This window comes from Ambystoma mexicanum, chromosome 8, assembly GCF_040938575.1.
Source record: "Ambystoma mexicanum isolate Mex_15411 chromosome 8, UKY_AmexF1_1, whole genome shotgun sequence".
Lineage (NCBI taxonomy): Eukaryota > Metazoa > Chordata > Amphibia > Caudata > Ambystomatidae > Ambystoma > Ambystoma mexicanum.
Window position 1 is genome coordinate 1,622,456,033 of NC_090929.1, and position 23,192 is coordinate 1,622,479,224.

The 23,192-nt window shown below is 47.7% G+C and overlaps 1 protein-coding gene across 1 annotated transcript in view; it reads left to right on the plus strand.

Moving 5' to 3' along the window:
* Positions 1–749: 749 nt before the first annotated feature.
* ATRNL1 (attractin like 1) overlaps positions 750–23,192 on the plus strand; it is a 2,575,823-nt gene continuing 2,553,380 nt past the window's right edge. Inside the window, exon 1 of the mRNA XM_069611898.1 lies at positions 750–2,944. Coding sequence (XP_069467999.1) covers positions 2,682–2,944 — 263 coding nt within the window. The 5' untranslated portion in view covers positions 750–2,681. The remainder of the gene's footprint in view (positions 2,945–23,192) is intronic.

The following is a 23,192-nucleotide window of genomic DNA, read 5'->3' on the forward strand; positions in this document are numbered from 1 at the left end:
AGGGCCAGTGTGCGTGCTAGAGATTAGCATATGTGCTATAGGGCCAGTGTGCGTGCTAGAGATTAGCATATGTGCTATAGGGCCAGTGTCCATCCTAGAGATTATCATATGTGGTATAGGGCCAGTGTCAGTGCTACAGGCATATATATAGGACCAGCGCCATCGGTGAAGGCTGGCATCTGTGTGCTATAGATTAGCATCAGCGTTATAAGGCCAGTGGCTGTGCTAGAGATTAGCATATGCCTTATAGGGCCTGTGCAGAGATTAGAATATGCGCTATAGGGCCAGTGTCAATGCTAGCGATTAGCACATGTGCTGTAGGGCCCGTGTCAGTGCTACAGGGCAGATCTATACGTCCAGCGCCATTGGTGTAGGGTGGCGTCTGTGTGCTATAGATTAGCATCAGCGCTATAGGGCCAGTGGCAGATCTATACGTCCTGCGCCATTGGTGTAGGGTGGCGTCTGTGTGCTATAGATTAGCATCAGCGCTATAGGACCAGTGCCAGAGATTAGCATACGTGCTATAGGGCCAGTGTCAGTGCTATAGATTAGCATATGTGCTGTAGGGCCCGTGTCAGTGCTACAGGGCAGATCTATACGTCCAGCGCCGTTGGGGTGGGGTGGCGTCTGTGTGCTATAGATTAGCATCAGCGCTATAGGGCCAGTGCCAGTTCCAGAGATTAGCATGCGTGCTATAGGGCCAGAGTCCGTGATAGAGATTAGCATCAGCGCTATAGGGCCAGTGGCAGATCTATACGTCCAGCGCCGTTGGGGTAGGGTGGCGTCTGTGTGCTATAGATTAGCCTCAGCGCTATAGGGCCAGTGGCAGGAGCAGGACCGCCGTCAGCGCCACAGGGCCGGAGCCCGTCCTCAGCGCTCGGCTCCTCCTGCGCCTTTAAGGGGCTGCTCCCCGCGCCTCCTCCGCTCTTTGTGCTGCGGCTGCAGGAGGATCAGACCCGCCGGTCCCGGGAGGCTGCAGCGAGCGCGAGCGGCTACGAGCGGCCCGGGGAGCAGGGAGCAGGCCGAGCGCCCGTGGGCAGCCCCCGCACCGTCCTCCAGAGGAGGGACCACCGCCGCAGCAGCAGCAGCAGCAGCATCCCGCCACAGCTCGCAGGGCGCCAGGGCTTTAAAAATGGCTGCTTAGGAACCAGCAGCAGCAGCAGAGGCTCCCGCGCTGCATGTACCCGCGCCCCCCGGCTCAGGAGGGCGTCCGCCGGCCTGCAGACCCAGCCCCAGCCCGCCACGAGGCTGCCTGCTCCCGGGGACACAGGCTGCCTGCGAGGGAGGAGGAGCAGGAGGAGGATGCTCTGTGCAACGGGATTCCCAGGCCGTTATCGCTGGACTTTCAGCATCACCGCATCGGGCCGTTATCAGCGTGAAGCCAGCACCACCTCCCCGGGCCATAATCTGCAATATAGGCCCAGCATCACTCGGGAATAAATGGATTTTTGCCAGAGGACGCCCAGTGTCACCCAGTGCCTGCATCCAAGGATCACTGGCTGGTCTGTTATCATCCCTCGATCTCCAGCGTACTGTTCCAGGTCCGTTATCAGCGGGCACCCAGCTTCCCTTTTGAGGGCCATTATCTGGATTGAAGGGCATTGTGAGAGGCGATAGATGGGCATTCATCACACGGAAGCTAGCATCACCCAGGGCAGGCGTCTTGGGATTTCTGAATCCACATACTCTTGCTGACCACCCAGTATCACTGCTTGGCACTTCCGGGTTGGCATCACCTGCTTGGCAGTGAATAAATGGACCTTTATCACCGGACATCCAATATCAGACAGCACCCGCACACAGGGATTACTCGCCTTTTGTCATCACTGGGCAACCAGCATCGATCTATTGGCATCCAGGATCACCTGGTGTCCGAATCCTGGGCTTCCTGGTGCTTTGGCTCGACCCAAGACTCAGCCTCCCTTGAGAGAGTCTTGCTTTTGCATGGAGAGTTGGGCAAGCCTCCTATTTGGAGACCTGGGCCACCGTCATCACAAGAAACTCGTGGCTTGTGTCGCTGGGAGCATGCTTCTGACGGCATGCCAAGGCCATCTCCACTGAAGTGCCAGAAGCATCACCCGTGAGGATCCATCATCAGAAAGCTAGGATTGGAGGTGTCATCGGTCCAATAGGAGACTCGGGATTCCCCGCTTCCAGGTGTAGATCTTCTAGAGGAATTATTAGTCGCGCTTGGACCATCTGGAGGAAGGAATTTATTGGGTTTCCCTGTCCCAGGATGAGCGGGGATCTACCTTCAGGAAGACCAGATCCTATCCTGATCGTCTGATCCTCTCGCCCTTCCAGCAAGTCCAGAAGAGACGAGCTTGGATTTAGTTTGCTGTGGATCCATTTCATTGCTGGAGGTCCTACAGGGATCCTGTTGACGCCTGGTTCCGATTCATCTCCTTCCGACTAGTCAATTTCTTGGTCACCTTGGAAGCCTGGGTACAAGAGAGCTGATTTGCATTCTTATCGCCTGGATGCCGACGCAACCACTACCTTGGCACGTTCGCCCCGAGTTTCCCATCCTGGATTATTTCTTCAAAGCTGCTAGAACAAGATTGGCCTTCACCTGGCCCTGCGATCCAAGTGAATAGTCTGCGGAGCTTCCGGCAACCCTTCTTTCATTGGCCCTGCTGTGGCTTAGCCATCCATAGAGCCTGCAGCCTAGGCTTTGGAAGATGAGGCTTGGGAAGAGGGGTCTTTCGCCACCCCCCCTGATGCCTTTCCTGGTGGGGAAGCCTTGGCCATCGATCACCCTGGAGGATTTGAACAGCTGGACGCTCTTCTACGGCCTCTTGTACCTGGTGCTCTACGCCCAGGTGTCCCAGGCCAAGCCGTGCGACAAGAGCCCCTGCTTCTCAGGCCGCTGCCTTAACTCGACCTGCGTCTGTGACCCGGGCTGGGTGGGCGACCAGTGCCAGCACTGCCAAGGCCGGTTCAAGTAAGTGACCTTCAGCCTGTACTTGAGTAATGTGCTCTCCATGTGTCCCATGAATGGAGAAATCGTCATAACTATCCCATTCTGAGCTACATGTGTTTGATATGTGCTGTGTGCAGATCTAGTGCAGTCTTGCTTAGGGCCTCAAAACTACACCTCTTAGGAAGGAGGCCACGAAAGGTGCCAAGAAGTCAGGGCAAGGAACTAGTCAGCTTTTTGAAGTCACATAACATATGTCCTGTTCTTCTGTTTCTGGAAGTATATGTTGTACCCAGCACTCTCCTGGTCGGGTTCTGTGGGTGTCCTTTGAGAATGTCAATGTGCTATGTTACCAGTCCAGCGTTCTGTGCCCCTGTGCAAAATCTCTGGGGAAAATTGAAGAATCTGCAGATTTTTTGGTGGGGGAAAATCCTTCTTCTAGAAGGAAGTCTGCACCGTGCAGCTCTGCAGATGTTTTAAACTCCATTTCCCATCAGCCCTAGCTAGCTGAGCCAATGCCGAGGGATCATGGGAGTTGTAGTCCACAACATCTGGAGAAATACGCAAGTCTGCAACATGCAGATCTATCTGCACAAGGGTTACATTAACCCCGTAGTGCAAAACATGAACTCTACAAAGTATTTTTTGGGGGGGTTAAACCTCTGCTGACGGATATGAATCCATGCTCTTGCCAACTTTTACTCGATGTTTTGACCACTTGGGTGTGTATAGCTCATGGATTGGATATAGCACATGGACCTCCTTGTCTCTTGATGTTGTGTGTAATGTTAATGCACCTGGGTCTAAGGGGTAAGGCAGCTCAGGGAGTTAACGTGCCTCCTGAAGAGATGCGTGAAGATTGCATGCCCGAGTCGAAAAGAACACATTCAAAATGATAAACCCTATACGTTGGGTAAATAAATATATAAAATCTGTGCTTAGAGGCGATACAAATCGTGCCTGCTTTGTGGTGTGTGTGTGTGTGTGTGGTGGGTTTTTAGTAAACGGGAAAGAAGCATTAAGCCTGGGTGCAAAGAATGGCTTTTTTCTTGCCAACACATGTTTTTAGACGTGTAGGTGAGTCCAGGACCTTACCCTACTATCCAAATTCCAAAGAAAGAATAATTGTCCTAGAATGCATTGCGTTTTTATATATCAACACATTCTGTTCCTGCTTTTAGAATAGTGTCTTTTTTTCCAATGGGAAAGGCCTCTTGAACAGCGCTTTGTAATTCAGGCCCTCCGCGTGGTTTCTGAATACCCTCCTCTGGCAGTACCCGTCACCAGAGGAAGGAGTAACGGTACAGTGCATTCTGGGGCTTTTTTTTATATACCGGCCCAGCTGTCCCTGGTGCGTGTGACGGCGTCCAGGAGACTTGCCATCACGTCGGACGCACGCTTCTGTGTGCTGATGCTGGGAGCACATGGCGAAGTGTGCCCGAATAGTCGTCAAGTTGTTGCTTTTCGAGATGCGCCCAGCGGCTGCCCATCACCGCCCTGAGAGCACAATGCGCGCATTGACTGCAGACAGCCTTGCCTTGTTTACGCCGCTTTGGGGAAGGACTCGGTGTTTCTGGAAATGCTCAGTGTGGGAGGGGGGCGGGGATGGGGGACTCGGTGGGTGTGCTCTGGCCAAATGCCTTCGTGTTTTGAGGTGGGCAGGATGTGCACGCGTGCCCTCTTCCTGCAAGTCCAGCTCCCTAAACTGTCCCCACAGTGCACACATGTTACGTGGTCTCTGCCTAGTGAGACATGGTCGCCTGTTACTCTGGCATCGGAAGCGACGCTTCCAGGCTCGGCCACAGCTCTTCCATGTGCATGTCCGCAATTGATATGATATGACAGGTTATTTATAACGCGCTTAATACCCAGAGGTTTCTAAGCACTGACCCGTGGATCGAACCTGTGGTACTCCGTGTCATCTTGTTTCCAAGGCAAGCACATTGCCCCTGAGCTATCCTTCTGAGACAATTCGGGCTCTCGTCACCCAGCCTCTGCCTGCCCTGTGACGTCCCCGTTTGGTTGTTGCGCATGCGCGGGCCTTGTTGTGGCCCCGCGCATGCGTAGTTTAATAAAGTGCGCCCGTGCGGCAGTTCCCGCCGGGACGCGGAGCAAGCAGCATCGTGTCCCGAGTGTTCTTGTGTGTTCGGGTCTGGGTGTGTGCCTGCGTGGGCCCAGGGGGACCAGATATAACATGCCCCAACCACCTAATGCTGCCTTTGTGCCCCGCACCCTCCCTCTTTTCCCGAGTGCTCTCTGCACCTTTTCACACGCGCTACCCGTTTGCCCCAAGCTACCCCCAGCATCTCTATGCATCTCTATGCATGGCTATGGCTGGCATCGATGTTATTTCGGGGTAGCTGATGATACCAGTGCTTAAAAAAAATAAGTGCCAGGACCCACATATTTTCTGGCACGTCTTCTGTGACCCTGTGGGTGGGCAGTTCCCTACCACCCATAGCTGCGCCCCACAGTGCCAACATATTAGGGGTTCATTTATAATTGTTCATTTATAACGCGCATGGTTTCTAAGCGCATTGTCGGGAGTCGAACCTGCGTTGCGCTGCACAAGACAAACGCGTTGCCCCTGAGCCATCCTTCCTTACTCTGTAGCTCGCGCCTGCTCATTGTGGTTGGTGGATGCACTCAACACCACCACTTCAGTGAGTCTGAGACAATAAGTGGCAGGGCTAAAAAGTGCCTGGGCTGAGCCCTGGCAAACACCCCCAGAAATTAAGCACTGGATGATACCCCTGGCAGCCTTTTTGCTACTTCCAGCAATACCTCTGCTACCCCTGGACAAAGAGGCAATCTCGGTGGTAGTTGGAAACGCCAGAATGTTGGGTTCAAGGCTAAAAAGTGGCATCTCTTTTAAAAATATATATGCTTTGTGTGGAAAAACTCAGAGCGCCGTAGCATGCAGCTTGCTTAAAACCTAAGTGATCTTAAACGAATCCTCAAATTTCTTGAATATGGACCAGACGGACAATCTCTAGGACTGTGAATTTTGAGGAAATCCTTGTTTTCATAGATTATATTAACACAATCCAATAGTAGAAGGACATTACTCTTCATGCATCGGAATTGAGAGAAGGCTTTTAACAAATGATAAGATTTGGTATTTATAACGCGCCCATACACACGTGTTCCTAGGTGCTACAAGAAAAGGGAGGGGAGACGGAGAGAAGACATACGATCTTACTAGGCCTTGTAACATTCAGATCATGCAAGTGCGACAATCAGAAGTGCAGGAGGGGGGGTAAGGAAGTGCGATCAGGGCAGCATGGCTCTGAGTAAGTGCAAGGAGCAGGGGGGCTATAGGGGTTAAAGTTACAGACACATAGTGAGCGGGAGGCCAGGAGGCAGTGCAGGGGAGACTGGTCATGGAGGAGCCTGGTACCCAGTGAGACTCTGAAGAGGTACCGAGCAACCAGTCAGTGCAGCAAACGGGTGAGTTGGCAAGGAAGCGAGATAGAGAAGGCAGAGGAGAAAAGGAAGGTCTTGAGCTGCTTCTGGAACATCTAGTGGTCCGGTTCAAGTCTGAGAGGGGCAGGAAGGCAGTTTCAGAGGGAGGCACCTGTAGAGGAGAGAGATGTACCCAACCACTGTATGCCTGGAGAAGCATCTGACCCTCAAAGAGTTGGAGGTAGCTCAGCGGAGGGCTCTAGAAGAAGGGTATTTAGGCAGACAGAGCTGGATATAGTGCAGGTCCTGGCCCCAGAAAGCCTTGTGGATGATGGAGAGAGTCTTTAACTTGATCCTTGCAGTCACCGGGAGCCAGTGGAGAGATTTTAGGGCTGTGAGATGCGGTCACTGGGCTTGAAGCCAAGGATAAGTCTCGCAGTCCTGTTCTGGTTTAGTTGCAGGGGGTGAAGAGTAGAGTTAGGCAGATTGAGAAAGAGGCTGTTGCAGTAGTCCAGAATATGGAGAACCAGGGTTCTGGAGACAGTGAGCTTCTGGGGGAAGGAGAGGACAGGAAGAATACCTCTGATGAGGTGCAGCTGGAAGTGGGCCTGCTTGGCAATGCCCATGATGTGAGGAGAGAGTGGAGTCGGAGACGACACCCAGGTTTTTTTGCCTCAAAGGAAGGCGAGGGTAGAGGGCCCAAGGAGGGCGGCCAGGAGGGTGGCCAGCGTGAGAGAGGGAAAGCAGGACGAGGGGTCCCATTGAATCTGCTGTTGTCGCTGGCCTCCTTTTATTCAGTGCACTCTGGCTCTTGTATTTGTGCACTTATAATATTGAAAATAACAAGGCACATACCAGAATGTAGACAGCAAAAATCAGGACAGAATAAACTATTCACAGATCATGGAGAGACAGTCCTCGTTACCTCACAATGCGTTCATTTGGAAATCCTGTATATGAATTGATTCCTACGCTAAATGCTGTTGCTACAGTGAGATTTTCATCATTATTGCAGTGAAGACTCGTAGTGTTGTGGTGGTCAGCCGGTGCGTGTTTCGACCTTGAGGGGTCTCCATCAAGGCAAGGAATTGGTCTTGGAATGAGGGGAAGTTGCCCCAGGTCAAGCCCAGAAGGGCTTTGGAATTTTTGTTGCGTCCCAGTCTTGGCTTTTTTGATTCGCCTAGGTCTGTCGCCACAGTCTCGGCGTGGGCTTGACCTGGGGCAACTTCCCCTCATTCCGTGGAAATCAGTTCATATACAGGATTTCCAAATTAACGCATTGCAAGGTAACCGGGAGGGTCTCTCCATACCTACCTCGAGGTGTGGGTTCACCTCTACCAACCTGTGACCTTGCTCATAAGAATCAGGACTACAAGAACAGTAAATAGATCTTAGCACAGCAGCGTTCAACACTAGAGCCCAATCATCTTACTCACAGATCATACCTGAGATGTCTGCCCCCATTTAATTAATGAATATTGATTAAGTACTGTTTATGTTCCAGAAAAGAGGTTTTTAAGAGGGTACAATAACACATATTTAATACCAATTCTTAAACTTGAAGACCTAGGCTACGTCTAAAAGAGTGCGTGTAGGAAACATGCCAGCTTCCAAAACCAGGAGGTGCAGGCTTCAGACATATGTGCCCAGCCCGCATTCATATGATGGGACCTCAGCCCTGCCTCCATCAATCCAAGGTCATCCTATTGGATACAAATTGACACCTGGTATTGCAGTGCTTAGAAGTAACAGCGCTTAATTATGTGCACTACATGAAAAGTTGCACTCTATTTAGTAACATACAAGGCTGTATGTAGGTTAGCTCTGTGGCACCATTGTTGACTGAGTCACTTGACCTCTCCCGGCCTCCTGAACCCCCTGAAATTGAGGCGCATTCTCTTAAAATGGGAGGGGCTTGATGTGCAGGTCAGGCTATGAGCGTGCAGAGGAAGCATATAACAGTCTATGGGTGTGGGGTGCTGTGCCTTGCATATAATGACCCTAAAACCTTCATCTAAGGATGCCACTGGCATAAGATTGCAGCGGCCCTCAGCCATGATGATTTTGCTGGGTATGTTGTTGGCGTCTCGTGGCGGTGCCCATGGCATATCGAGGCAGCTGGTGTGCCTTGATATGGTTGGTAACTAAAATAACCCTTTTGTCTCCTTCAGAAACTATTTATTTTATTATATGCCGGCCTATTGTAGGTTTTTTAGATCAGTAATGTGTGTTGCCATGATATCAAGGTCAATGGTCAAAGGTCAGATGATGCCACTTTCTGTAATGACATTGGGCGAGGGATGTGACTTATTTGACGCCTGATATTTTGTTAAAATAGTGTCCATGATGGCCGCCCGCACTCACTTCCAGACCCGTGATTCATGAGGGTGATGTGTCCCGAGAAGCAGTCCTCAGTGCCTGGCATTTGGGCCTCACAAATGCCTTCACACCTGTCACACCTTTTTGAAAGGGAAGTTCTTGGCCATTTGTCAATAGCACGAGGGGTCCCTAGGTTAGGGTCAATGTTTGTGTGCTAAGAGCTGAGGGGGGCTTTTGTATCCGAAATTCACCCCCCCTTCACCCCCTGCCCTCCTTCCCTCAAGTTACAGCTGGCTGCCAAAGTCAGTCTTTTTTCAATATGTTTGCAAAGTCACAAAATAACCATTTGCTCCCTTTTTTAAATTCAGATTGTTTTGTTTGTATAGTGAGACTTGCACATCCTTTCAAAATGGAGGACGTAGAGTTTTTCTTTACAAATTCCTATTTTTTTTAATATATTTATCAGGTTGGTTGTTTTTTCCATCCCATCTTCAAAATATATGTGGTCAGTCAAGTGTTTGAATTGCAGACTGGGCTCAAATCCCAGCTTCACAATTTAACTAAATTGTGTGACCTTGGGCAAATATTTTTCTTACTGCAGTTTACCTGAAAAAAATGTTGAGTCTGTAAAAGTTATGTTTGTCTTTTCATGCTGCGCACATCACCGCCGTAGTGGTCTTAAAGTGCAAAGCCTTGTTCGCGTACAGGCGAATTGTGACCCCACCCAGGGCGCTAGTCGTCTGTGGGGTGAAAAGGCCAAGGAGTGCGTAAAATCGTGAGAGTAGGGATAGTCGGGGAGACAAATGTACAAACATAATTCGCAACATGTAGGGAAATTAAAACATACTTGTGAGTTGTAGTGATCGTTGGGATGAGTGTATAGTTTTCAGTATTTGACCAGAAGAAAATGTAATTGGAAGAAGTAGCGAGAGCTTCTCTTCCTGGCTGGCAGAACTTTCATGGATGCCATTACTAGTGTGGTGCTGGTATAACGTCATGTTGTGGATGAGGGAAGGCCTTGACATGAGCTCAAGAATTCCTGGAAGGTAGCTGGAGAGGGCAGGGGCGCAGAGTACGTGTTTGCTCCACATCCTCCCCCTCACTGGGAAAGGCAATCTGCTCGAAAGTCCCTATACTTTAAAAGTGGAAGTCCTGGAATTTTGCCCACATTGAAAGCCGAAACATCTGTGCTTTATGTTAGATTAATATGCTGTGCTAAGTCACTGCCGTAGTGATCTCCAAGCACCGAGGCCTGCCCTTGGAGTGGTGTACCGTGCCCCTCCCGCCAGGGGTATCCAGACCACAATCTGCTGAAGGAAAGGAAAGTAGCAGGGGACGGGGCCCCTCCAAACCCCTCCCACCCCCCACCCCGGGCAGTGTTATCCAGACCACAATCTGCTGGAGGAAAGTAGCAGGGGAAGGTGTCCCTCCCAACCCCCTGCCGGCCAGGGGTATCCAGACCGTAAGGCCGGGTGGATATCTCGGGGGCAACGCATTTATCTTGGAAGAAAAACTACGCATGGCAACCAACACAGGTTCGAATCCCGTGCTTGCGCATAGAGAGTGGTCTCCGGTATGAAGTGCGTTATAAAAGAATAATTATAATTAAAATCTGCTGGAGGAAAGAACACGAGCAGAGGAGGGTGCACCCAACACCCCAATTCACTCCCCCCCTCCGACCCCCCAACCGAACCTCCCAATTCAGACCTTAATCTGCTGTGCTGGAGGAAAGAAAACTAGCAGAGGAAGTTAAGAGGATGGGAAAACAGGAAGTGGATGCTACTAACACAGGGAGGGGGGGAACATACCCCACGTGCAGATACGTAGCCAGGATTGTCTAAAAAGTGGGGCCTGAAGCTAAGGTAGTTAGGCCCACCATTGTGACATTATAAATAATCACACAGCGCTTCAGAGTGGGCATTTACAGATATTCGGTGGGCCTTTCCCTCTCAGGCCCTACCCTGTGTACCCTCTGCCCACATGATCCCATTTCATGATCCAGTAAATCGATGAATCTTGCTCCCACACCAGCAGAACGTGGAGAGACTTCGAAAAGGACCGAATGCCCCCTTGCGAAAGAGGGCCATGTAGCCAGAGTGTGTGTCCGTCATCTGTCTGCCTGGCTGTGAAGCGCATGCGCACAGGATGGGCAGAAGTGCCTCTTTCCCTTGGAATGGGAGTGCGGCTGGAGTCCAGATGCAGGCAGAGTCACGGTGGGTTGGGAGTGTGTTGTGACTGCGATTACCTCACTTCCTCGCAGGAAGTACTCTGAAGCGGCCCACCGGGGACTTTGTTTATGTCATTGGCCAAATCCCAAATAGTTGTTAAGGTATTCCAGCCAAATAAAAAGCTGTATAGATTAAAATATTTCAAACTTTTAGTAATGAGGCTTTTATTAATGAGAGCAAATGAGCATATTTAATACATATAACGAAACCCTCTGATCTTCCTCTTTCCTGTCTACATAATCACAACAGCCTGTATAGTTAAAATCTTTAAAAACATAAATATTAGTAAGCAGCGAATGAATAATGTTTTTTAAAGGAAAATGTCTCAACTAAAGCTATATATATATTTTTTTCTGAATTAGTACTTGGATAGCATAACTCTATTAATGTCTGCATTTGGATCGAAGTTCGGCTGAATAACCATTGTGGCGGGTCGGAAGAAGTAGGAGGACGGCGCGTAAAGGACACTTTTACTGGTGTTTATTAATATAAAGAAGATTCGGCCTATCTCTGCCTATTGCTAGAGGCTTACTCCTGCCTACATACATAAATCAAGGTGCTTGTCCGTCGTTAAGATTGCCTAAAATGAATATGTCCATGCTCCAAAGTGAGCTGACCCTACCACTACTTTAACTAATTTAAATTATACTAGGAGAATATCTCCCCTCTCTGGGGATTGTCATGGCAAAGTCTCTTCTTCAGTCAAAAGTTCTCTTCAGTAAGATATCTTCAAATAGTCTCTTGTGACCTTCTGGACAAGGTCTTGTAATTATTTTACAATGCAGTTGGGTTTGGGCTCCCGTTTTAGGACATTTGTTCCCCCAGTTCCTTTCTTGTACTTTGATCCAACCTTTTATATGCCTTTCTGCTGTAAATCAGGCATTTTTAGTTTGGGTATCCTTTTTAGGGACTTGACTATTCAGTTAGATTATTTATCCTCTTATTAGGTTCACTTGACTCCAGTTCCCAATAATATTTATAAACTTCTCCCTCTTCCCAGGGAGTTTGTGTCGAGCTCTTATACCTCCTCTTTCAGGCTTACTCGTTATTCTTTTCTCCACAGTCACACTGTTCCACTTAAATGGCTTTTTAGCTTTAAACTGGATGTAGCCCACCGAAAGGGGTTCAAGGTGGAGGAATATGGAAAGCAAAATGTTGGCTGTCAGAAAAAAGGCCAGCATTTAACTCCTAACTGCCAAACATCCAAATATCGACTTCAGAAAAATAAAAACATGAATTGGGCCCTGTGTTCAAGTGACCAGGCCGAAAGCCCGAGTCCTGCATCCCACTACATGCAACAGATGCACTAAAGTGCAGCTTTGCTAAAACGAAGGGCCACCGTGGTGGAATCTGTGCATTCTGTAACCCAGATTAAACAAGTACCACATCAAAAAGGAAACTTCTTTGCCAGAGTAATTCAAAAGGCACCCTGGAATGAATGACTCTGTTAACCTGCAGAAAAATATGGAGAAATGTATTATATTTAATGCGAGTTGTAAAGCAGATCTGATGTGAAAAGTGCAGGATTCAAAAGCACCATATTGTTTTACTGTTCATAATAACGTATGTAAGGCTGTGCTGGGACACACAGGAAGACCTTTTCCACCATCTGCGCAAAAGGGTAAAACACTCCACCTCCCCATTTAGTCAAACCCCTTTGAAGCACAGCAGAGCCAGGAAGCGGGCGGAGCTTTGGTCTGAAACAGAGGTGTATTGGGGTGGAATGACCACAACTGAGTAAACAAAAATGCAGCCCATGGATCCTGATCTTTTTTAAAATGCTCAAAATTGAATTCAGTTTGCTGTGGAGTCCTGGGCTGGCTGACAATTTGACATACAACAGGAGATAACATGATCCCAAGGGACAGGGGCATACATCCTTGCACAAGGATATAAGGAAACACACGTGCAGGCCATTAACCTGGGAAGAAGGAATGAAGATGGTTTTATATGTCAACAGAAGACTGATAACCAGGCCTCCATCTAGGTTCTGGGAACAGAAATTGTTTATTTATTGAGTGAAACATATGCATGTAATTAAAAGGGTGCGGTAGGCACGTAGAGAGAACCATATGTTGTTCATACATGGGAGAACACTGACAGATACAGAGATGGTTCATATCATTCCAAAAAGCACAGAAAGAGCCCTATCTGCTGATAGCTCGCCTCAAAATGTGACCTTGGGACCCAAAGTTATAAGCTAAACTATGATTGCAGCTTCTCAGAAAAAGTTACGGACCGGAGAGTCAGGAATATGGTAGGTTATTGAATCAAATACCTGTCTGTGAAATATCATGATCAGAACATGAATTATTTATGTGGAGATGTCATTGCGCAGGCATCCACCTGCCAACACCAGACAGACATAGTTAATTGCGAGCGGCGTGATTAGGCTCGTTTAGAAATTTATGGGTTGTGACCCCTATTGGAAAATTGGAGAAAAGTGTCATTTGAAGATTTTAACTTCATATTTAAGTTGTTCAGAAATCCAATTTCAGATGGGTGCAGCAAGAACTCCCAGAAATGGGTTCTAGAGACTGGATGACCAATCATTGGGAATGGGCAATACCTTGTCTAGGGGGATGAATGGATGTCAATCCGAATAATTAACCAATGAGCCGGTACACCCTAAGTAAGATATTTGGGGGGGGGTTGCTAGGAGGTTTTAAAACTGGACGCACAGTGGAAAAAGGGGATCAGACAAGGGAGAACTAACATTTCCAGGAAGAAAGATGGAACTAAAATCTGGGAAGAACCAGGAGAAGTGCTGAGGCTGGGACGATCCATGACGCAAGGGCTTGTAGGGCCATCCATAACCAGGTCCCATTGCTTATAATGAGATGAACCAGGATGCCTGATGACTGCTCCTTTGCACAAACCCAGAGAGATTAAAAGTAAGTGCATGATTCCAACTGAACCAACCATTGGTGGGAATTGACTTGAATGAATATCTTCCCCTAGATAGACATTAATAGGGTCGGCATTGAAAAGTAGATCCTTTAGCATTTCCTGATTAATTAATAATTTTATTAATTCCCACATAGTTACATGGGGACGATCTCTGGGACATTCAAAATTCCCGACATCTCTCCCAGTTCTAATAATGATCAAGCCTTTTAAAGTAATTTTGTATCACCTACATGCTTTTTTGCTAACCCCAACAATCCTCTAAAGGGGAGGGGTGCATTCAAAAACAGAATTCAAAATTGTTCAACACTCCCCGAACCCTGCATTAAAGCAGAAGGGGTCCCAACGGTAAACTGATCCTCTGGGTCTGTGCTGGTGCAGAAAAGTATATCATTGTGAAGCTAAGGGAAGATGGCTGATTTAATAGCCCGCTCTGTACAGAGAGTGAGAAAGGAGCTCCAATTTGAAAGGGGACATTCTCACAGTCTATTGGTAAAGGAAAGGTTTTCATTATCTGCTGAGAAGAGTATGTCATTAAATGTTTGTTGTGCTGGAATATTGCCAGAAATGTTAAGTGCGCAGGGATGTCGGAGATGGAGTGCTGCCTATGCCAATTCCTTTTGTTCAACAAAACGGGCACTACATTTTATTTGTTAGATTACATACAAAGCCCACTGTATAAGGAAAATGTTCTGTCATGTATTAGGGTGCTGCATTAATTATCTTTACACAAGGGGCATTCTTGTGAGTGAACCAATTATCTGAAATACTAGACCTGTGTTCTCTGTATTTGTGACCAGGGAGGGCATAGAGACTTGAAATGGAAAACTGTACATGTGTTTTTTTTTAGATATTATGTGTTTTCTTTGGCTGGAAAAGCAAATTGTGATTTTTAACTTCTTGGTAGTGAGGGCATTGTCAGGAAGGAAAAGCTTTGTGCCACAGAGTGGAGTGGTGTGCTTGTTGATACTAATCACTGTGTGAATAAGGATTTTTGTCTATTGATTAAAGAAACTTAGTACCCAGCAGGGGGGCGAGAGGGGGTGGCAGCCTCTCAGCCAATGAGAAGGCTCAGAACAGGGGAATTACCAGCGGTAATCCTCCCCCCCACACTCCAAGCTACCTCACGGCTGTATGCCGCCATCTTCCCCCACCGGGGAACGAGGTAAGGCCTTTAGAAAAGCTCTGAAAACCACCTTGTTTAAGTGAACTCTACTGCAATGCAAATAATTTCTGTATACTGCTATACCAAAGTTCACTGTCCCATGTAACCTCGTACCCTCAACCATGTCTGTAACCATGTCCACTGCCTTTCATGTTATTCGCCTGTGTTAAGTAAACCTTCTTGTAACAGCGCCACGATGCCCGTGGGCAGCTGTGCGCTCTAAAAATGCAAATAAATAAAATAAGGCTGGTCTCCTCCCTCTCTCTCCACCCTCCTCCCCTATCCACAGAATTCCCTCCCCACCCAAGCCCCCACTTACCTTCTTTAAAGTCTATTTTGGGAGTGGACGCGCTGGGAACACTTCTGTCCCCAGCGCGTCTGCTCCCGATCTGCGTCACGCAGTCGTGGAAAGGGAAAACGAACTACATGTAGTCCCTTCCTCCTTTCCAAATAGCAGCCATTTTTTTGTTTACTTTTTTTAATGAGCGGCATGGAAAGTGAAAACGGACTTAGATTTCCCTTCCCTGGCGGCCATTTAAAACAAAATTCTGTTCCGAAACGAACCGAAACAAACATGCTTTTAGTACCCCAGTGTTACGGGCCGGGATACTAATAGCAATAAGCCCCTCGCAGGGGGCATTACCATTTCAGGTAATAGCCCAGAGCCTGCGATAAGGCCGTCTCTTCGCTCGGGCCTATAATTATGGGCACCGGGGCATTACCTGAAGTGGTAATGCACCCCCCCCTCCCTCCTGCTCAGGGCTTATTGCTTAAATAGAATTGTATCCTTTCTGTACACTGGCCTGGTTCTTGGCTTCCATATTGTAGAAGGGGTGGAGTAATGTGGCTTTGTATGTTTCAAAGGCAGAGTTAGTCAAGAAGCTAGTTTAATTATCAATTGGTTTGGCGCTCTTGGTTGGGGGAACGAAACTACCCAAATTAATGTTAGCCCCATAAATATATTTTACAGTGCACACCCACTTTCGGGAGATTTTCAGCCCCTCACTGCCTGCATAGCTGCGGATCAGTATTTGAAAAAGAGAGTCAGGGTTGCTGTTTGCTCCAGACATAAAGGGGTTTCCCCAGGCAGAAGCAGTGAGGAGGAATGTAAGGACCGCACCCCCATGCCCTACAGAAGGAGTCTGTTTGGGGCCTGCAACAGAAAGATGGCAGGCCTCCTACAGATTCTGCTAGAAGCTGGAAGGGTCGGATAGCCATGGGTGGGCCATATAAATAGCAGAGGCGGTTCAAGCCCGCTTCCACAGAGGGTGGGGTATCTTGGGTTCTCTAGCTTGATTTTGCTGGCAGAAGAGCTGCAGCTGTTCCAGAAGGTAACCTTCAGTGGACCACTAGGGCTTCCTCTTGCAGTGAGCGGGGTCCCTTGCACTCCAGATCGGTCTTTGATGGCATGGCTCTAAGGAGGAAATGTCTAAGCCTCACCGAGCGAGCGAGACGCCAGAGCCTCTGGAGGGTGCGGGCTCCAGTACTCCATGGGTGACCAGGACTGCAACCAGGACTTCCTAAGATAAAATGGCTGACTAGCCCTTAGAACATGTATGTGCACTGAGCTCTCAATTACATGCTGCTTGACTGTGGGCACATGCTGCCCTGAGATAAGTCAGCTGAAGCCTCCTTTTTACTCTCACAAAAGGCTATATAAATCATGCCTGTGTGTTAAACTAATTGCTCTCCCAAAAGAGGTCTTACTAACCCTAAACCGGTTACTCTCACCCTTATCTTCCACAAGCGATCCAGCCATGTCCAGGGAGACGGGATCACTTCCAATGAAGAATGGGGTCAGGCAGGCAGTGGAGTAACTTTACTAAAAATGTTGGTGGGGGCATGGCATCTTGAGGAAAGGGGGCCCTGCCAAATGAATGGGACAAAATGGTGTGCCACGAAAGCTGGGGGGACGGGGCAAACATCCTTGCCCCCACCATAAAATTCCACCCAGGCAGGCAGGCTGTCTGTGCCTGCTGCACCCCTGAGCAAGACGAAGGTGTAAACCACCAGGCCAGAGTCTTTGCCCTGCCACTAGGACTAGCGGTGAGTGAGATCTTGTGTGCCATGCGTATGCAGATGGAGAGAACTGGCATTCGAACCAGGCGAAGGGCGACTTTTAGTCCTTGTTTCTGGCTAGGTTTGAGCGGGCACCGCAGATTGTGGCTTTCATTTAATATGCAGTTGTTGGTTCTGAATATTATTTCGTCCTGTTGCCAGATAATGCTCCACTCGCACAGTGGCGCTTGAAGCAAATTGGGGACACTATTGTCTGGGTATGGTCACCCGAACGACTGGAAGGACCCGTGTGAGTTCTCACTCAAAAGTTCATATCCATTTCTTGGGTATATTTATTTATTTGTAATTCCCAAGCAAGCGCGGTTCTGTTATTTAAAAAAAAGTTCATGTATGTATAATGTATTTGAAAGTATTTATTCCACATAAAAAAGGCCTATAGTGTCAATGTCCAATGCATTTCGGTCCCAATGACCATCTTCAGCGACAATTTCTAGAAAGAATAATACACAAAGGAAATTTGTGAAAATTTCTCAAAGAGAATCTGTTTTTAACTAATCATCTCCTTAATAATTGTGTTGACATAATTACCAGGCTTTGTTTCCTTTTCTAGGCACAATCTGTGCTTTTGTAATATTTGTACATGTTCAGGTCTGGAGCCCCATACTTATCTGTAATAAGATAAGGTTTGACCAATTTTACCATTCTATCCTTGAATTGAGTAAACTAGTTTACATACAATATTTTACATAAGTCGTACCTTCTTGTCATCTGTCAGTGGGATTTTCTTGGGGTTCCTGTCCTGGTGACCTGTATTCAGATATACCTGTAGTTCGGCCTACATCCCGTTCTATTTTGGCACAAGAAACCCCCCCCCCTTTCTTTGCAGGTGCAGCGTGACCCAGTGTGGCAAAATGATGCAATTTTCTGCATCTGCGACATCGCTGATTATGTACAGCACGGGTTCTTCTAAAACAGTGCTTTAAGTGGAATTGGAAATCGAGGGGGGGGGGCTCTAGTTGGGGGTGTGGCCTAAGGACATGCCCCCTAAGGAGACCCCCCCCCCCGATTAAGGGCGGGCGGGGGGTGCACAGCTGGTAAAAGTTGGAGCCGGGGCACACTGGTATTACTACCTTTTTTGAGGCGCCCAGCCCCCTCCTTTTAAACAAAAGAAGGGGCTGGGGCTGGGCGCACCACAAGGTGTGACACCAGTGTGAGCCAGCTCGCACGCAGCAGGCAGCCCTTTTATTCAAGGAGCCCGCTTTAGCCACAGGCTCCTTGAATGAAAGGGCTGCCTGCTGCTGGTGTCTCTGTACTTTAGCCCGCTTTAGCCACAGGCTCCTTGAATGAAAGGGCTGCCTGCTGCTGGTGTCTCTGTACTTGAAGCAGGAGGAGGGCTGGAGGGCCCAGTCTCTCCTTTTTGTTTACGAGTAACTAGTCATCACCCAGCATCATGCTGGGTGATGACTAGTTACTCGAAACAAAAGGAGAGCTGAGCAGTCCAGCCCTCCTGTTTCGAGTACATAGACATCAGGCAACCCGCACTGCATGGTTACGCCTGCTGCTGGTAGGGGGTCAGTAATTCGGTTTAGAAAAAAGAAAAGACACCTGCAGGCAGCTTGTGTAACCGTGCAGCCTCTACACAGGCTTTCTGAGGTGTCGGCTGGCTGGGGCTAGTCGGGGGTGGGCCTGGCAGGGCTCCGGCTCAGGGTACCTTTCCTGGAGACTGCTGGGGCCCGGCCCAATTAAAGCCCTGCTCTACAATTAAAACACTGCTGCTGTCATTGTCTCCCCCGCATCCCTCTTGGAGCGTAGATATTTGCCAATGGTGAGGGATCATGGGAGTTGTAGTCCAGACTGACTGAGGATTGGTCACTTGTAAAACTAAGCACCAGTGTACATCTGTATAAGACTCAAAATTGACAATCTCTAGGAAAACTGTTCCTGACCTATATGTACATGTACACCTTGTACTAACACTCACCAATCTGCCTTACTTTATTCTTGTTGCAGAATTCCCTGAATGGGAAAATTAATTGTTTAACTTCTTCTGTTACTGAAGCAAATGTTTCTCTGTTGGTTTTGGTAAAAAACTCTACCATTTAAACAATATTGCTATACAGAGCCTTGGTAAAAAGTTCAATACCGTAATCTTGTTATTTTGCTTTGTGGTTACTGTATGTCTTCTGCACACAGAATTGGCCTGAGACTCTTTGCTCAATTACTGCCTGAATTTTTTAACCCCTTTTCTTTACTTTTTTATTGTATCAGGACATTGTACTTTGGTTTCTGTTGTCTTGATAATGAAAGCGGAGTGCAATAATAAAAAAAAAACTGCACCTCCCTAATAACTGGCTTCTTGTAATATTATAGAGCATACCCCCCCCCAGGGGGTCTTAGTTTTAGTTTACATCACTAAGCTGAATCCTAGGTGAACTTTTGAATACACCACCGATTCCAATAGAATCAAAACACATATATGAATTATAACATGTTTCAACTTTATTAGGCGGCTACCCCCTTCTGTGACGCGTAGTCCAGAACATCTGCAGTGCCGCATGTTTCAGATCCTTGTATTAGAAGGAAGACGGCATTAACCTTCTGCTAGTTTTAGATACGCGTGCTCTTGCCTTTCATCAATCGCTATTTAATAACTTGGAGGAACCTCTAGTTTTTCATCAAGATTGTTAATAAGAAATCGAATACTGGCCTGTCATAGAGGTCAACTGTTGTATGTTGTTTATTTTGTATGAAATGTCGGCAGCGGCCATTGGCATGTTTTTGATGGTTGCCAGATGGAGAAGATAACCGAGCAGGTGAATAACATGCCAGAAGCTGGATGCACCACTCCAGGACCAAGTGGTCATCTCTGGAACGCGACGCCGTGCAACATGGGGCTGCGTGGATGATCGTCGCAGAGATAGTACAGTGCTTCGGAGCAGTCTGTCCGCAAGAAGCGCTATATAAATTCTGAATATTATAATACATTTTTAAACTCCCGATTTAAGACTCTCTGCACACACCATTGTGTCCACTCCACCGCCCCCTAGCCCCCATATGATTGTAACCAGCACCCAGATGTCCTCGGGTTTGGTGCGCTCAATAAATGCCTAAATAAATAAATAAATGATTTCAGTTAAGTCTTTCAGCAGTGGGGTGCTGTAAAAGGATGTCTCGTGCCCACTGTGCTTGTCCTCTGGGGCAGAAGCGCTGGAGCAGACTGGTGTAGACTTCCTACAAAACATTTGGTCTTTCTTATCAGCAGCTTTCTGTTCAGGTGGACATGTCCTGAGCCTGGGATAATGGTGCCAGTAAATTGGAATACTGCGCTAGGACAGACTCCACCTTTATCCTTCTGAGGTCAATCTGTGGAGTAGCTTTAGATTGGGCGATAACATGTTAGTACAGAACCTGAAAGCAGGAGCATTCTGACGTGAAGTGCTACATAAGAGGATACTTTATTTATTTATTTTTGCAATTCATATAGTGCACCCAACCCGGAGGCATCTGGGCGCTGTAAAGTTTTCTGACGTCTCAGTTAACCGTTTTAATATTTTACACAATTAGATTGCGATTCCCTGGCTGCCCAATGTCCCTGAAAGATGAGGGTAAGCCAGGAGCCAAGAGCATCACGACTCGTGCCTGCGCAACATAAAGGATGGTAGGGCTGGGGCAGAGCCAAGCTTTTATTTTCCTTCAGCACAGTCAATGCGGACCAAATTGTTGGGAGCTATTGAGCGAGTGCTTCCTAGAAGAGCCTGGTTGGCCGGGCACCGTCTAGGAGCTATGTTTGGGTACCCAGGCCACCCAGTGCCCAACCTACATACCCATCTGACATGAACTCTGCATGTCTTGGAATTTGTATACAATATCTGGGACACCTATAGAAGCATTACAATCCTAGCGGGTCGTGTATAAGGGAATTAAAGAAGTAGTTTGCATCTAGCGTGCGGGTCTGATCTGAGACTTGCTATTCAGCAGCATTGTGGCCACCAGCAGTAGCGCCTGCTCTCTGGATGTTGTCTGATACTAGGAGCTGCTTTTATCCCCTGCTCTCTGGATGTTGTCTGATACTAGGAGCTGCTTTTATCCCCAACTGCCTTGATGATGTCTGCTACTAGGAGCTGCTTTTATCCCCAACTGCCTTGATGATGTCTGCTACTAGGAGTTGCTTTTATCCCCTGCTCGCTGGATAATGTCTGATACTAGGAGCTGCTTTTATCTCCTGCGCGCTGGATGGGATGTCTGATACTAGGAGCTGCTTTTATCCCCTGCTCGCTGGATGTTGTCTGATACTAAGAGCTTCTTTTATCCCCTGCTCGCTGATAATGCCTGATACTAGGAGCTGCTTTTATCCCTTGCTCGCTGGAGGATGTCTGATACTAGGATATGCGTTTATCTCCTGCATGTTGAATGATTTCTGATACTAGGAGCTGCTTTTATCTACTGGTCGCTGGGTGGGATGATGTCTGATATTAGGAGCTGCTTTTATCCCCTGCTCGCTGGATGATGTCTGTTACTAGGATCTGATTTTATTTCTTGATCGCTGGATGAGGTCTGATACTAGGAGCTGATTTTATCTTTGCTCGCTGGATGATGTCTGATACTAGGAGCTGCTCGTATCTCCTGCTTACTGGATAATGTATGTTACTAGGAGCTGATTTTATCTCCTGATCGCTGGATGGGATGATATCTGATACTAGGAGCTGCTTTTATCCCCTACTGTCTGGATGATGTCTGATACTAGAAGCTGCTTTTATCTCCTGCTTGCTGGATGGGATGATGTCTTGATACTAGGAGCTGCTTTTATCTCCTGGTCGCTGGATGATGTCGGATACTAGGAGCTGCTTTTATCTCCTGGTCACTGGGCAAAGTAGCAATATTTTCCCAGAGGGCTGCTGTTGTAAATTTAAAATGAGAGTATTGTTACTTTCCACTAGGACTGCTACAGTAAGTTTAACAGGTAGAGCCAGTACCAGAGCTTTTAAGTGGAAATTAGCACCCCTGTTGGGGGTCCAGCCAATCGGGAGGCTAGGAACGCAACAACTGCACTAGCTAATTTATCTGCACTTCTCAGTGAACTGATACTCTGTATTTAGTAGGATATCCTTGTTATTTCCCAGAAGGCTTGCTACTCTTCCTTTATTATTCCCAAAAGGCCTGCTACTCTTCCCTTATTATTCCCAGAAGGACTGCTGCTCTTCAAGGCCTGCTACTCTTCTCTTTTTCCCAGAAGGACTGCTACTCCTCCCTTATTATTCCCAGAAGGCCTGCTACTCTTCCTTTACTATCCCCAGAAGGCCTGCTTCTCTTCCTTTACTATCCCCAGAAGGACTGTTACTCTTCCTTTACTATCCCCAGAAGGACTGCTGCTCTTCCCTTATTATTCCCAGAAGGACTGCTGCTCTTCAAGGCCTGCTACTCTTCCCTTATTCCCAGAAGACTGCTACCCCATCCCTTAGTATTCCCTGAAGGCCTGCTACTCTTCCTTTACTATCCCCAGAAGGCCTGCTGCTCTTCCTTTACTATCACCAGAAGGACTGCTGCACTTCCTTTACTATCCCCAGAAGGACTGCTGCACTTCCTTTACTATCCCCAGAAGGACTGCTGCTCTTCCTTTACTATCCCCAGAAGGACTGCTGCTCTTCAAGGCCTGCCACTCTTCCTTTATTATTCCCAGAAGGACTGCTACTCTTCCTTTATTATTCCCAGAAGGACTGCCACTCTTCCTACAATATTCCCAGAAGGCCTGCCACTCTTCCTTTATTATTCCCAGAAGGACTGCCACTCTTCCTATAATATTCCCAGAAGGACTGCTGCTCTTCCTTTATTATTCCCAGAAGGACTGCTACTCTTCCTTTATTATTCCCAGAAGGACTGCCACTCTTCCTATAATATTCCCAGAAGGACTGCCACTCTTCCTATAATATTCCCAGAAGGACTGCTGCTCTTCCTTTATTATTCCCAGAAGGACTGCCGTCATATGTTTAATGGGGCAGTGCTTGGACTTCCAAACATGGCTATTGTATTTTTTTATTTCATGTTTGTTATGGTATGTTGTGTTCTGCTATGGCAAACGTTGTCTTTGGCTCTGCAACTGTGGTACTGTGTTATGCTATGTATATTTGATATGCAAAAATGCCATTCTATGATATATTCGGACAAATGCCATGTTTTAAGTGGTTACAACTGGTCTATGATTCCTTGTAAAATGTTGAATGTCGCCCTGGAG